The sequence below is a fragment of the Hyla sarda genome, chromosome 11 (assembly GCF_029499605.1).
Source record: "Hyla sarda isolate aHylSar1 chromosome 11, aHylSar1.hap1, whole genome shotgun sequence".
Classification (NCBI taxonomy): Eukaryota; Metazoa; Chordata; class Amphibia; order Anura; family Hylidae; genus Hyla; species Hyla sarda.
The window spans coordinates 5,186,717-5,202,608 of NC_079199.1; the positions used below are offsets into that span (position 1 = coordinate 5,186,717).

Sequence of the window (15,892 nt, forward strand, 5' to 3'; positions counted from 1 at the left end):
AGACGGGCGTAAGATCATCAGCCTCCCATAGACCAGGCCGAAAGACCCCAAATCTGCACTCGTTAGACAGGATACCAAAAGATAACATTGAGCAACTCTGAGAAAACACTGTACTGTAAAGTACCTGGTGTAACGAATAACAGTATTTGCTAACCAGTGTGCCTCCAGCTGCTGCAAAACTATAACTCCTAGCATGCAAAATCTGGTATGACCCTGTGGGGTCTCCCAGGACTGTATGCAATACTCATGGAATCTGTGCACGTTCAAAGCAGAATTCCTTTTTTTTCAAGGCTAAACTAATCTATTTCCAATTAATTAGATTATTAAAGGGGTACTCCGCTGCTCAGCGTGTGGAACGAAGTGTTCCGAACGCTGGAGCCGGTAGCTGGTGATGTCATAGCCCTGCCCCCTCATGACTTCACACCCCGCCCCCTCAATGCAAGGCTATGGGAGGGGGCGTGACGCCCCCTCCCATAGCCTTGCATTAAGGGGGCGGGGTGTGAAGTCATGAGGGGGCAGGGCTATGACATCACCAGCTACCGGCTCCAGCGTTTGGAACAGTTTGTTCCAAATGCTAAGCAGCGGAGTACCCCTTTAATAATTTTGTCCACAATCTTTACCTATAGGGTATGAGCGAATCTACAATAAGATTATGAAAAAGAATGATTAAGAATCAAGCATTGATTTGTTTAGTCTTAAAAAAAGGAATTCTGCTTTGCAAGTGCTCAGATTTCCTGGGAAATGATTGTGTACAGTCAAGTATTACATATGTTAATTATTCTTATCAGACAGTGATTTGTTTAGTCTTGGAAAAAAAAAAAAGGAGTTTTGTTTTCCAAGTGCTAAGATTCCTGGGAAGAGTATTGCATTCAGTCCTGGGAGACCCCACAGGGTCATACCAGATTTTTTTTTATGGACTTTGAGCACTTGGAAAGCAAAAAATACTTTCAAGAATAAACAAATCAATGTTCAATTCATTAGATTTTTAATCATTCTTATACATATTATTGTAGATTCACTCACCTCTACTTACAGGTAAAGATAATGGATAATAATGTAATGAATCGGACATGGATTTGTTTAGTCTTCAATAAGTATTTTTATATGTCGAGTGTTCTAATTCCATGGAAAAAAAATCTGGTATGACCCTGTGAGGTCTCCAAGGACTGTATGCAATATTCTAGCAAGGAATCTGAGCATTTGAAGCAGAATTCCCTTTTTTTTTATTTTTATTTTTTTTAGACCAAACAAATCGATGTCTGATTCCTTAGATTCTTTTTCATAAACTCATTGTAGATTCGCTCACCTATATAGGTAAAGATTGTGAATAACAATGGTTAAAAATCTAATGAATTGGACAATTATTTGCTTAGTCTTGAAATAGTATTTTTCCTTTGAAGTGGCCAAATTTTCTTTAAAAAATTTAATAAAATCTGGTATGACCCTGTGAGGTCTCCTAGGACAGTATGCAATACTCCAAAGAATTTCAGCACTTGGAAAAAAAAAAAAAAGTGTTCCATTTTCCAAGACTAAACAAATCGCTGTCTGATAAGAATGATTAAGAATTAAATAGATTGGATACTGATTTGTTTAGTCTTGAAAAAAGTATTTTTACTTTCCAAGTGCTTTTATTCTCCCAAAAATCTGGCATGACCCTGTATGGTCTCCTAAGACGCAATAATTTTTCAAGACTAAACAAATCATTGTCCAACTTATTCACAATATTGTACATTTGCTTACTTCACTTCCACAAAATCCCAATAATACTGGTGATTAAAGCGTCAGAACACTGATTAAGTATGAATTTACCCTTCAAGTGCAATACTAGGTTACATGACAGCCCTCTTGGAATTATGACATCACAAGTGTGATGAAATTACTACCCTGTGATGTCAAAGATACCCTTGTGACATCCTTATTGTGATTATGCCTTAAAGAGCCAGTACACTGGTTAAAGGGGTACTCCGCCCACAAACTTGGGTAATAAGATGTTTCATGTTTGATCGCGGTGGGTCTTGCCTCCGGGACCCCCCCCCCCGAGAAGTGATGTCACACCACCCCCCCCCCCCCCTCCATGCATGTCTATGGGACAGCCGTCACGCCCCCTCCGTACACATGAATGGAGGGGAAGTGACATCACGAGGGGGCGTGGCGTGATGTCTCTGGCCACCCAAACCCAGCATTCTAAACATACTGTTTAGAATGCTGGGTGCGGCACGGGTGCTGAACGGAAATCGTGGGGGGTCCCAGCGGCAGGACCCTGCAATCAGACATTTTATCCTCAATTCTTTGGATAGGGGATAAGATGTCTGTGGGCGGAGTACCCCTTTAATGATGCACTTTCCCTTTAAATCATAACACAAATTTAGGAAAAAACAGCGCCTGTAATCCCAGCTGTCTTGAGAGGTCAGATATCACCACTAGAGATGAGCGAACTTACAGTAAATTCGATTCGTCACAAACTTCTCGGCTCGGCAGTTGATGACTTATCCTGCGTAAATTAGTGCAGCCTTCAGGTGCTCCCGTGGGCTGGAAAAGGTGGATACATTCCTAGGAAAGAGTCTCCTAGGACTGTATCCACCTTTCCCAGCCCACCGGAGCACCTGAAAGCTGAACTAATTTATGCAGGAAAAGTCATCAACTGCCGAGCCGAGAAGTTCGTGACGAATCGAATTTACTGTAAGTTCGCTTAATCTCTAATCACCACTCCACCTCTCCCGACTACTTACATTGGATGGGGACTTCTCATTACTCTCCTCCAGAAATTCTTCTAAGGTCACCATCTCGCTCCCCGGAGAGCCGGACCGCGGTCTTGGTTGCGCACGGCTCGGGGGCCTCCACTCAGGGTTGTTGTTGGACACCAGACTGGTTCTGTTAGCAGTTACTTCCAGTTTACTGCCGGAGCCGGTCCGACTGACGTAACTTTCTCTAGGTAACAGGGCAGCCTCCTTGGTGGGGATGAAATCATCGCTGCTCATACTGTCTGGTCTACCTGAGGGGAAACATGATGAAGCTAGATATAAAAAAAACTAAATAAAAGACGGACCAATAGCAAGTTATTATCACATGTCCAATGTTTATTTAAAGGGGTATTCCAGGCAAAAACTTTTTTATATATATCAACTGGCTCCGGAAAGTTAAACAGATTTGTAAATTACTTCTATTAAAAAATCTTAATCCTTCCAATAGTTATTAGCTTCTGAAGTTGAGTTGCTGTTTTCTGTCTAACTGCTCTCTGATGACTCACGTCCCGGGAGCTGTCCAGCTCCTATGGGGATATTTTCCCATCATGCACAGCTCCCGGTACGTGACATCATCATTGAGCAGTTAGACAGAAAACTTCAGAAGCTAATAACTATTGGAAGGATTAAGATTTTTTAATAGAAGTAATTTACAAATCTGTTTAACTTTCCGGAGCCAGTTGATATATTAAAAAAAAAGTTTTTGCCTGGAATACCCCTTTAACCCCTTCATGACCCAGCCCATTTTCACCTTCATGACCTGGGCATTTTTTGAAAATCTGACCACTGTCACTTTAAACATTAATAACTCTGGGATGCTTTTACTTATCATTCTGATTCCGAGATTGTTTTTTCGTGACATATTCTACTTTATGTTATCGGTAAAATTTCACTGATATTTGTATCCTTTCTCTGTAAAAAATCTAAAAATTTCATGAAAATTTTGAAAATTTTGCATTTTTCTAACTTTGAAACTCTCTGCTTGAAAGGAAAATGGATATTCCAAATAAATTACATATTGATTCACATATACAATATGTCTACTTTGTGTTTGCATTAAAAAATTTACAAGTTTTTACTTTTGGAAGACACCAGAGGGCTTCAAAGTTCCGCATCAATTTTCCAATTTTTCACAAAATTTTGAAACTCGCTTTTTTTCAGGGACCAGTTCAGGTTTGAAGTGGATTTGAAGGGTCTTCATATTAGAAATACCCCATAAATTACCCCATTATAAAAACTGCACCCCCGAAAGTATTCAAAATGACATTCAGTAAGCGTTTTAACCCTTTATGGGTTTCACAGGAATAGCAGCAAAGTGAAGGAGAAAATTCTAAATCTTCATTTTTTACACTCGCATTTTCTTGTAGACCCAATTTTTGAATTTTTACAAGGGGTAAAAGGAGAGAAATCACAGTAAAATTTGTAACCCAATTTCTCTCGAGTAAGCACACACCTCATATGTGTATGTAAAGTGTTCGGCGGGCGCAGTAGAGGGCTCAGAAGGGAAGGAGCGACAATGGGATTTTGGAGAGTGAGTTTTTCTGAAAGGGTTTTTGGGGGGCATGTCCCATTTAGGAAGCCCCTATGGTGCCAGAACAGTGGACCCCCCCCACATGTGACCCCATTTTGGAAACTATACCCCTCATGGAATTTAATAAGGGGTGCAGTGAGCATTTACACCCCACTGGCGTTTGACAGAAATTTGAAACAGTGGACTGTGCAAATCAAAAATTTAATTTTTCATTTTCACAGACCACTGTTCCAAAAATCTGTCATACACCAGTGGGGTGTAAATGCTCACTGCACCCCTTATTACATTCCGTGAGGGGTGTAGTTTCCAAAATGGGGTCACATGTGGATATTTATTGTTTTGCGTTTGTCAGAACTGCTGTAACAATCAGCCACCCCTGTGCAAATCGCCTCAAATGTACATGGTGCACTCTCCCTTCTGGGCCTTGTTGTGCGCCCCCAGAGCACTTTGCGCCCACATATGGGGTATCTCCGTACTCAGGAGAAATTGCGTTACAAATTTAGAGGGTCTTTTTTCCCTTTTACCTCTTGTGAAAATGAAAAGTATAGGGCAACACCAGCATGTCAGTGTAAAAAATTTTTTTTTTTACACTAACATGCTGGTGTAGACCCCAACTTCACCTTTTCATAAGGGGTTAAAGAAGAAAAAGCCCCCCAAAATTTGTAAGGCAATTTCTCCCGAGTACGGCGATACCCCATATGTGTCCCAAAACTGTTGCTCTGAAATACGACAGGGCTCCAAAGTGAGAGAGCGCCATGCGCATTTGAGGCCTGAATTAGGGATTTGCATAGGGGTGGACATAGGGGTATTCTACGCCAGTGATTCCCAAACAGGGTGCCTCCAGCTGTTGCAAAACTCCCAGCATGCCTGGACAGTCAATGGCTGTCCGGCAATACTGGGAGTTATTATTTTGCAACAGCTGGAGGCTCCGTTTTGGAAACAGTAGCGTACCAGACGTTTTTCATTTTTTGGGGGGAGGGGGGCTGTGTAGGGGTATGTGTATATGTAGTGTTTTTTACTTTTTATTTTAGGTTAGTGTCAGTGTAGTGTAGTGTTTTTAGGGTACAGTCGCATGGGCAGAGGTTCACAGCAAGTTTGCCGCTGGAAGTTTGAGCTGCAGCGCAAAATTTGCGCCATCTCAAACTTGCAGCACTCACTGTAAACCTCCGCCCATGTGAGTGTACCCTGTACATTCACATTGGGGGGAGGGGGCAAACATCCAGCTGTTGCAAACTCCGAGCATGCCCTTGAGCTGTCCGTGCATGCTGGGAGTTGTAGTTTTGCAACAGCTGGAGGAACACTGGTTTGGAAACACTAAGTTAAGTAATAAACTTTCAAGTGTTTTGCAACCAAACTTAGTGTTTCCAAACCAGTGTGCCTCCAGCTGTTGCAAAACTACAACTCCCAGCATGCATGGTCTGTCAGTGCATGCTGGGAGTTATAGTTTTGCAACAATTGCAACAGCTGGAGGCACTGAGGTAGGAAACGGACAATGTTTCCCAACTAGTGTGCCTCCAGTTGTTGCAAAACTACAACTCCCAGCATGCCCAGACTGCCAAGGCATGCTGGAAGTTGTAGTTCGGCAATATCTGAAGGATCAGATGTTGCCGAACTACAACTTCCAGCATGCTTGGGCAGTCTGGGCATGCTGGGAGTTGTAGTTTTGCAACATCTGGAGGTCCACAGTTTGGAGACCACTGTATAATGGTCTCCAATCTGTGGTCTTCCAGATGTTAGAGAACTACAACTCCCAGCATGCCTGGACAGACTGAGCATGCTGAGATTTGTAGTTTTGCAACATCTGGAAGAGCACAGATTGGAGACCATTATACAGTGGTCTCCAAACTGTGGACCTCCAGATGTTGCAAAACTACAACTCCCAGCATGCCCAGAAAGCCAAAGGCTGTCTGGGCATGCTGGGAGTTGCAGTTTTGAAACTCTCAGAGGCAGCAGTGAGATCGCTTTACGGCGATCTCACTGCTGCCAATGAAGATGCCGCACTGCTGCCGGAAACTCACCTCCGGGACGCAGCGCAGCCGGGACCGCACGGAGGATGCCGGGACCGCACGGAGGACGCCGGGACCGCTCGGGACACCGCTCGGACGGGTAAGTGACGCCGGGGGACGGGACAGGGACACTTAGCAGAGCGGTGTGTGTCCCGATCCCCGTGATCCGGACTCACACACCGCGCTGCTAAGTATTTTCATAGCGAAACGCTGCTATCAGCTAGTCAGATTTGCCCAGCTGATAGCAGCGATCGCTGGGGGGGGGGGTGGGGGACGAAACCCCCCGTGGTCGCACGGTAAGATGGCTGGCTATCAGTGATAGCCACCATCTTTCCGGGCGCTGCGGGATGCCGCGAGTAGCGGCAGTAATGTCCATGACGTACCTGTATGTCATGGGTCGGGAACACCTTGCCACCCATGACGTACAGGTATGTCATAGGTCGGGAAGGGGTTAAAGGGTACCTTTCATCAAAAAAACTTTTGATATATTATAGATTAATGTATGCAGAATAACTTTTCAATTGCATGTTATTAAAAAAATATGCTTCTTTCTATTGAATTTTTTCCCTTTGAAAAAATGACCACTAGAGGTCTCCCTACCAGTCCTGGCCACAAGCCTCATACCGCCCCCCTCAATGCAAGCCTATGGGAGGGGGCGTGACACGCCCCCTCCCATAGGCTTGCATTGAGGGGGGCGGAGCTTGATGTCACACGGGATGGATTTTAAATGGGGTGCTGCGTGCAAGATCACGGGGGTCCCCAGCGGCGGGACCCCTGCGATCAGGCATCTTATCCCCTATCCTTTGGATAGGGGATAAGATGTCTAAGCGCCGGAGTACCTATTTAAAGGGGTATTCAAAGGATAGGGGATAACATGTCAGATCGCCGCAGTCCAGCTGCTGGGGACCCCAGGGATCGCCGCTGCGGCACCCCGCCATCATTACTGCACAGAGTGAGATCGCTCTGCACGTAATGACGGGCGATACAGGGGACGGAGCAGCGTGACGTCATGGCTCCGCCCCTCATGACATCATGGCCCATCCCCTTAATGTAAGTCTATGGCAGGGGGCGTGACGACCGCCACGCCCCCTCCCATAGACTTGTATTGACGGGGGCGGGCCGTGACGTCACGAGGGGCGGAGCCATGACGTACCGATGCTCCGTCCCCTGTATCACCCGTCATTACGTGCAGAGCGATCTCGCTCTGCGCAGTAATGATAGCGCGGTGCTGCAGCAGCGATCCCTGGGGTCCCCAGCAGCAGGACCCCCGCGATCAGGCATCTTATCCCTTATCCTTTGGATAGGGGATAAGATGTCTAAGCGCCGGAGTACCCCTTTAAAGGTACGTTCACAAGTACACAGATTTGATGCGCAGGATTTTCTGCTGCAGATTTCAATGTAAACTAAATTTTTTTGTAGAAAAATATTACAATGAGGAGAAAGTGATTTGACCTATAATCACAATTGAGGTGTTTTATAAAGATGAAGCCTTTAGGCCACGTTCACACATTTTTACAGCATTTATAAAACCTTTTTACTGCATTTTTGCTGCCCCTTTTACAAAATCACAGTAAAAATTACCACAATTGTGCAAATCACTGTAAAAATGCACAATGTGTAAACAGTTGCAGCAGTATACAGAAAGAACTGATGTGGAGGTGTATAGCTACTATATATCCAGATCCTATAGAGATAGCAGCAGTATACAGATAGAGCTGGAGGGGAGGTGTATAACTACTATATATCCTGATCCTATAGAGATAGCAGCAGCAGTATACAGATAGAGCTGGTCTATGTGAGGGGTCTAGCAGGGGGGTCTTTATAGGTGATCTCATCCTGTAGTTTACAGGAACTAAGGGTCAGGACGGTGATCACATGACCCAGTTAGAGTAACACATTGGTGCAGCTGTGCTGGAATAAAACAGATGTTGCACAGGACTTGAGTGTTAATGATATGGGGGGGGGGGGGGAGATACAAAACCTGGAGCGATTCTTTAATAAAAATAGCCTAATACCATTCACAGCTGAGGGTTTGTTACACTTATAAACAATGCTCTATGAGCTTCAATACAACGGCACAACTCTAGTTTGTTATGATAGATGTTTTGGGGGGTCACTTACTTTTCAGGGTCAGCGGCGAGCTGGTGGTGGACGCGTTTCTGTTGTTATCCAGATTGTTGGGCCGAGGGACTGGAAAGAAATATTCTTCAATAAAGGAAAAGTAATAGAAAGAGGGAAGATAAGAAATAATGATGTCTGTAGCGATAGGTTCGGGGGCGACATGGTCTAAACTAGTGAATAGATTCTGATGTGGATCCAAATGAAAATAATAAATTGATGAATTTACCACGAAGTCCTCCGGGGCCGAGCTCTGTATCCGGTAACTGGTCAAAGACGTTATCCTCAGAATTGTAACCTAAATGTAGGAAATTCTGATTATTATTTTCAAAGTAATTAAAGGGTTAATCCAGGAAAAAAAACTTTGTTTTATATATCAACTGGCTCCAGAAAGTTAAACAGATTTGTAAATTACTTCTATTAAAAAAGCTTAATCCTTTCAGTACTTATTAGCTGCTGAAGTTGAGTTGTACTTTTCTGTCTAAGTGCTCTCTGATGACACCTGTCTCGGGAAACGCCCAGTTTAGAAGCAAATCCCCATAGCAAACCTCTTCTACTCTGTGCAGTTCCCGAGACAAGCAGAGATGTCAGCAGAGAGCACTGTTGCCAGACAGAAAACAACAACTCAACTTCAGCAGCTGATAATTTATTGAAAGGATTAAGATTTTTTTAATAGAAGTAATTTACAAATCTGTTTAACTTTCTGGAGCCAGTTGATTTAAAAAAAATGTTTTTCTCCTGGAATACCCCTTTAAGAAAAAAAGTATATTAACAAAATTATAGACACACATCTATCTATCTATAAATATATATATATATATATATATCCCTATATATACACACACAGTGATCCCTCAATTTACAATGGCCTCAACATACAATGTTTTTTTCTGGATCATTGTAACTTGAAACCAGACTCAACATACAATGTACAGACAGTCCAGATCTGTGAAATGTGTCACAACTGGAGGAACTGACCAATCAGAATGGGCATTTTACTGTTAAATCACCTGTATTACTGAAGTGCATGCACTGACTGGTGTCTAGTAGCGCCCCCTACAGTACAGGGAGGTATTACATGTTCTGTACTCTTTACCTGTATTACTGAAGTGTATGCACTGACTGGTGTCTGGTAGTGCCCCCTACAGTACAGGGAGGTATTACATGTTCTGTACTCTTTACCTGTATTACTGAAGTGTATGCACTGACTGGTGTCTGGTAGCGCCCCCTACAGTACAGGAGGTATTACATGTTCTGTACTCTTTACCTGTATTACTGAAGTGTATGCACTGACTGGTGTCTGGTAGTGCCCCCTACAGTACAGGGAGGTATTACATGTTCTGTACTCTTTACCTGTATTACTGAAGTGTATGCACTGACTGGTGTCTTGTAGTGCCCCCTACAGTACAGGGAGGTATTACATGTTCTGTACTCTTTACCTGTATTACTGAAGTGTATGCACTGACTGGTGTCTGGTAGCGCCCCCTACAGTACAGGGAGGTATTACATGTTCTGTACTCTTTACCTGTATTACTGAAGTGTATGCACTGACTGGTGTCTGGTAGCGCCCCCTACAGTACAGGGATGTATTACATGTTCTGTACTCTTTACCTGTATTACTGAAGTGTATGCACTGACTGGTGTCTGGTAGCGCCCCCTACAGTACAGGGAGGAACTACAAGTTCTGTACTACTCTTTACCTGTACCAGGGTTAGTTGCTTCTTTGGACACCAGGTGAGGGCTGCTCCATTTGGGACACTGTGTACTGTACAGGACCCTGAAGAAGCTCCTGTCCTCTACATAAACCATTGTTTTCCAACCAGGGTGCCTCCAGCTGTTGCAAAACTACAAATCCCAGCATGCCCGGACAGCCAACGGCTGTCCGGGTATGCTGGGAGTTGTAGTTTTGCAACAGCTGGAGGCACCCTGGTTGGGAAACACTGACATAGATAGTGATTACAGCTCCCAGCAGATCTTTATTACTTTTATATATAAGGATTTGCTTTATCTGTATTAGTTATCTACTTATTTTTCTTTAATCCTCACTTTTTCCTATTTTTGGATGACATTTTGGTGACTTCAGAACCAATTACCAGGTTTCCATAATTATGGTCTCAACATACAATGGTTTCAACATACAATGGTCGTCCTAGAACCGATTAATATTGTAACTTGAGGGACCACTGTATATATATTTATTTTTATATTTATTAATCAGGTAACAGAATCTTGCATGACCATGCTATGCTGCCCTCTGCTGGCTGAATGTCTACATAGAGCAGTGTTTCCCAGACGCGGTCCTCATGTCCGCCCAACGGGTCATGTTTTCAGGATTTCCTTAATCTTTCACAGGTGCTTTAACTGTTTTGATGCCGGATTCGCTGACCATAATTATATCAGCTATGAAGGACTAAGGAAATCCAGAAAACATGACCTGTTAGGGGGACTTGAGGACCGCGTCTGGGAAACACTGGCAGAGTACATGCGGAAGATCTGGGGGGGGGGGGGGGGGGGGGGAGGCGTTCGCCAACACAATTATGAAAGCAGCTCTGGATGTGACTGGAGTGATAAGAAAAAAGTATTTGAGGAGTAAGTTAACATTTCAGGGGGATTCATCTTCTTGCTATAAGTCAGTGGTCTCCAAACTGTAGCCCCCCAGATGTTGCAAAACTACAACCCCCAGGCCCCTGCAGGCCCGGACAGCCAATGGCTGGTGCGATTAGGCCTGCACATTTTGGCATAAACCAAAAGATTAAGCAATTAGTGCAACTTTTCTATGCAAAGGAAGGCATAGAGTTGTCATACATTTCCCATATAGTGTGTATTTATGGTTCTCCCTCCACCCATTGCAATAAACATGCATGCTCGGGAGACCTGAGCATGCATGTTTGTGATGGAGCATGTGGTTCTCTGTGCAGAGAAAGGTGTCAAAGTACCCCTATAGTGTGTGTTTATATGTTCCCCCCCCCCCCCCCTCCACCCATCGTAACATGCATGCTCGTAAGACCTGAGCATGCATGTTTGTGGTGATGCATATGGACACTCCCCACCATACATCACATCTCTGTTATCTCTACAGGGCCTCCTCTTCTTCGCTCACCTTTCGCTCTCCCCGGATGCTGTGACCTCAGACTCGCCGCGGGGCTCAGGTGGATCGCAGACGTGGAGAAGGCTCGGGACGCCGGACCTATCCTCCGGGGACGAGAAGCCCGCTCCGAGCCCTCCATCTCCTCGCCATGATAAGACATCCGATTCTGCTTGTGACCAACATCGACCAAGACTGGAGAACCAAAAAAAAAAAAAAAGAGCGCACAGTCTAGTGAGAACGGATCGCAACGCTGAGCGGACGTGGCCCTGACACAGCGCACAGCGGCGGATGCTGACCAATCAGTGGACTGTCCTTAGAGATCAATGTATCCAATAGAAAGTGATTTCTTATGTAACAATTTAGAATAAATGTTTAAATTTCCTTAAAAAGTAATGTATCTCGTATATCCGATCCATAAACTGCTCAATCACAAGCCCAGGATAGACCCCATAGATCAGTGTTTTCCAAACAGTGTGTCTCCAGCTGTTGCAAAACTACAACTCCCAGCATGCCTGGACAGCCGTTGGCTGTCCAGGCATGCTGGGAGTTGTAGTTTTGCAACAGCTGGAGACACACTGTTTGGAAAACACTGCCATAGATTAATCACTATATGTAAAGTCTAAGGCCGCGTTCACATCACGATTTTACCATCCGACTTGTGCGCACGATTTTTTTCATCTTCAAACTCGAACTAAACTGTATATCAAGGTTTATCCATTGACTAAATCTTATCCAACACATGCATCAGTTTTTGTCCGCATCCGATTTTGCGTGTGGGGGGAGAAATCATGGTTGAGCCGTGATTTTTCGCCCAAATTTTAAATTATATTAAAATAGTGTCCAATTTTATGTTATTAATTAATAATAGTGTCCAATTTTATGTTATTAATTAATAATAGTGTCCAATTTTATGTTATTAATTAATAATAGTGTCCAATTTTATTATGTAAACCGTATAGAATCGTGTGACTATGTAATTTAATCACTTTAAATCGCTCCCAAATTTTTTTTATTCATTTTTTTGACACATGCGCAGTAGCCCCCTTGAAAACTTAAACGGGTCCGATTTTGTTTAAAAAAAAATATGAATTATCCATTATCTATGGTTACGATTAGAGATGAGCGAACTTACAGTAAATTCGATTCGTCACGAACTTCTCGGCTCGGCAGTTGATGGCTTATCCTGCATAAATGAGTTCAGCCTTCAGGTGCTCCGGTGGTCTGGAAAAGGTGGATACAATCCTAGGACTGTATCCACCTTTTCCAGCCCACCGGAGCACCTGAAAGCTGAACTAATTTATGCAGGAAAAGTCATCAACTGCCGAGCCGAGAAGTTCGTGACGAATCGAATTTACTGTAAGTTCGCTCATCTCTAGTTACGATTTTTAATTACTTCCAAATTTGTAAAAAAAAAAATATTTGTATTATTTTATACGATTTTGTGCAATCAGTTTTCGTTTCGTCTCATTTTATTTTATATTGATTGGATGGTAAAATCGCGATATGAACGCGGTCTAAGTCATTTACACTGAAAGGAGTACTCCCGGGGGTGGGGGGGGGGGGGGTGAATTGTTTTCAAATCAGCTGGTACCAGAAAGTTCTACACAGTGGTTATTACTTCTGTATATAATCTTAACCCTTCCAGTACTTATCAGCTGCTGTATGCTCCACAAGTTGTGTAGTTCTTTCCAGTCTGACCACAATGCTCTCTGCTGACACCTCTGTCCGTATCAGGAACTGTTCAGAGTAGGAGCAAATCCCCATAGCAAACCTCTCCTGCTCCGGACTGTTCCTGACTAGAGATGAGCGAACTTACAGTAAATTCGACTCGTCACGAACTTCTCGGCTCGGCAGTTGATGGCTTTTCCTGCATAAATTAGTTCAGCTTTCAGGTGCTCCCGTGGGCTGGAAAAGGTGGATACAGTCTTAGGAGACTCTTTCCTAGGAATGTATCCACCTTTTCCAGCCCACCGGAGCACCAGAAAGCTGAACTAATTTACGCAGGAAAAGTCATCAACTGCCGAGCCGAGAAGTTCGTGACAAATCAAATTTAATGTAAGTTTGCTCATCTCTATTCCTGACAACAGGCGCACCATAGGGTAAAAAACACCCGGTGTGAGAGATCAAATGATAAACTGCTCACCCTGGATGGTTGTGTAGATTCATACACAATATATAAATGGTCGTCTGCTGCCCTCTGGTAGATGATATCGGATTAAAGTGCAGATATTGGCTTCAATGGACGTAACAGGCTCAATCGGCGCTGGCTGACCAGGACACAGCGAGGAGGATTAAAAAAACGGACTTTACTACCAGGATGCAACGTGTTTCGCTGTTCATGCGCAGCTTCTTCAGGCATAAGAAGGTGGAGACAGCGGCACACTTATAAAAAGGTAAAAATTTACCACTAATGTAACAGAATAAAATGAAGGGATTAACCCTTTACATGGTTACTAAGATGCATGCAGTGAATCCCCAGGAGAGGGCGCTGATCCATTGCATGCATGCAGCAAGAGAGTCCCTTAGAAGGGGTCGCTACAAAAAATGGGCCAATTTTGCTTCAGGATTTTCTTTATTTCATTTGCCCCACAATTACAGTTCATTATAAAATTATATTTGAACTTCTTAGGGTTTTTGTCATTTTAGGGTTAAGATTTTTATACAAAGGTAAATTTACAAATCTTATAACTTTTTTTATTTTTTTTTATTTATTATTTTTTATTTTTTTTTATTTATTATTTTTTATTTTTAAACTCCCCCCCCCCACCGGAGTACCCCTTTAATGTTAGACATTAGACTTAAAGACAAATAATTGGGACTACTCCCACAATGCACTGGTGGTCAGATACGCCGTTGCGCTGCGTCAGACCTTTACTATGAATAAAGCAACGTGTTATCCACATCACATGGGAGAGACAATAAAAGGGACAGGACATAGGCCAAAAAAAGCATTGTAGGGCAGTCCCTACACCCCACAGCCCTGTACTATGTATAACAATATAACCCACGAACCTGGACAAACAACGCAGACATACAGTATAAGTCACTTCTCATCCTGTCCTAATTGTAACATGTAAATTGCAATTTAACACTATTCGGATTTTGGTTTCACTCATTGCTCTTATGATCCACATACATAGTAAATGCAACAATATAGAACTCACGCAACGCACTAAAGCCCTGCCTACTGTATAAGATATTTGGACACCACTGATACATACGATGTATCATCTCCTCCTAATACGGACTCATTTCAGGTACCGGACCTGACACAAGACGCACAGTGAACAAAGGGTTAATAGACGGAGGCGCAACACGGCGGGTTAGACGAGAAAAAAAGCAAAAGAAAAACCAGACATGCAGTGCGAAGGGATCAATCATGACGTCTGGACGGACAGGAGGGGAACCACAGTCACCGAGGAGAAGTATTCATTCATTTCTGTATATATATATATATTTCTATATATAGGACCTAACCTGAAGAGCATTGGTTGTCGGGGCATGATGGGAGTTGTAGTTTCTGCACCAGCTGGAGAGCAGAGGCTGTTGGGTCATGATGGGAGTTGTAGTTTCTGCACCAGCTGGAGAGCAGAGGCTGTCGGGGCATGATGGGTGTTGTAGCTTCTGCTCCATGCTGGGAGTTGTAGTTCAATAGGTGAGGGTTGGGGGTGCTTCATTGAGAAATGAATTAATACTTCCCCTGGTCACATGGGATGACGGACGGTAGCACAGCAGCGCAGCATGTCACAGGCATAAAATATCGCTGCAGGGAGCGGTGAAGACTTACGCGGCCCCGGGAACAGACGCTTTCTGGTGAGCGGTGATTGGGCGGGATGGGGGGGGGGCAGATTCAGTTTTAAGAAAGGGGGGGGGGGGAAGGGTTAATAAATCTTCGCCTTTCCTTCTCGGTAACATGCAACTTACAGACTATACAGATGGGACGTGGAGAATTTACACTTTGGTCCTCGAGGTAAAAAAAAAACGTAATAAATATGTAGAATAATAAATAGGGGAAGGAAAGAAAATGGAGGAGACTGGGAGAGAGCGTCAGACGTCCCTGATCTCCGGGAGGGAGACCGAGCTCTTATGAGCGGTGGGGGAGATGTCTACGGATGACCAGAATCGCAGGCGCTCCGAGAAACGGCGCTGACTCTGGGGCGGCTTCTTCTCTTGACTCTTGCTTTTCAGAAATGGAAACTTTTTGTTGCGGGGGGCGGCTAGAGAAATAGAGAGAGGTGACCAGAGCGGGACAGGAGAGAAGTCAGAGTTATAATGGATTACACAGTGTTACATGAGGAGTATACATCTACCTGTATATACACTGGAAGAAAACATTAAAGGGGTACTCCGCCCCTAGACATCGTATTCAAAGGATAGGAGATAAGATGTCTGATCGCGGGCGTCCCGC

General features: G+C 43.8%; 2 protein-coding genes across 6 annotated transcripts in view; one reads left to right on the forward strand and one right to left on the reverse strand.

Annotated features, from left to right (window-relative positions):
* Positions 1-11,873, forward strand: part of DGLUCY (D-glutamate cyclase) — a 116,693-nt gene extending 104,820 nt beyond the window's left edge. For all 3 annotated transcript variants that reach the window (XM_056546975.1, XM_056546974.1, XM_056546973.1), the window contains one exon: positions 11,476-11,873. The gene's annotated coding sequence lies outside the window, so the exon portion shown is untranslated. The remainder of the gene's footprint in view (positions 1-11,475) is intronic.
* The window catches only part of CCDC88C (coiled-coil domain containing 88C), a 101,687-nt gene that overhangs the window by 9,905 nt on the left and 75,890 nt on the right, over positions 1-15,892 (reverse strand). For 2 of the 3 annotated variants that reach the window (XM_056546971.1, XM_056546970.1), the window contains exons 26-29: positions 11,497-11,676; positions 8,626-8,694; positions 8,400-8,468; positions 2,730-2,992 (exon numbers count right to left, since the gene is read on the reverse strand). In XM_056546971.1, the coding sequence (XP_056402946.1) occupies positions 2,730-2,992; positions 8,400-8,468; positions 8,626-8,694; positions 11,497-11,676 (581 nt within the window). Of the gene's footprint in view, positions 1-2,729; positions 2,993-8,399; positions 8,469-8,625; positions 8,695-11,496; positions 11,677-14,316; positions 15,702-15,892 lie in introns of those variants that run through there. The other variant, XM_056546972.1, reaches the window with a different exon arrangement.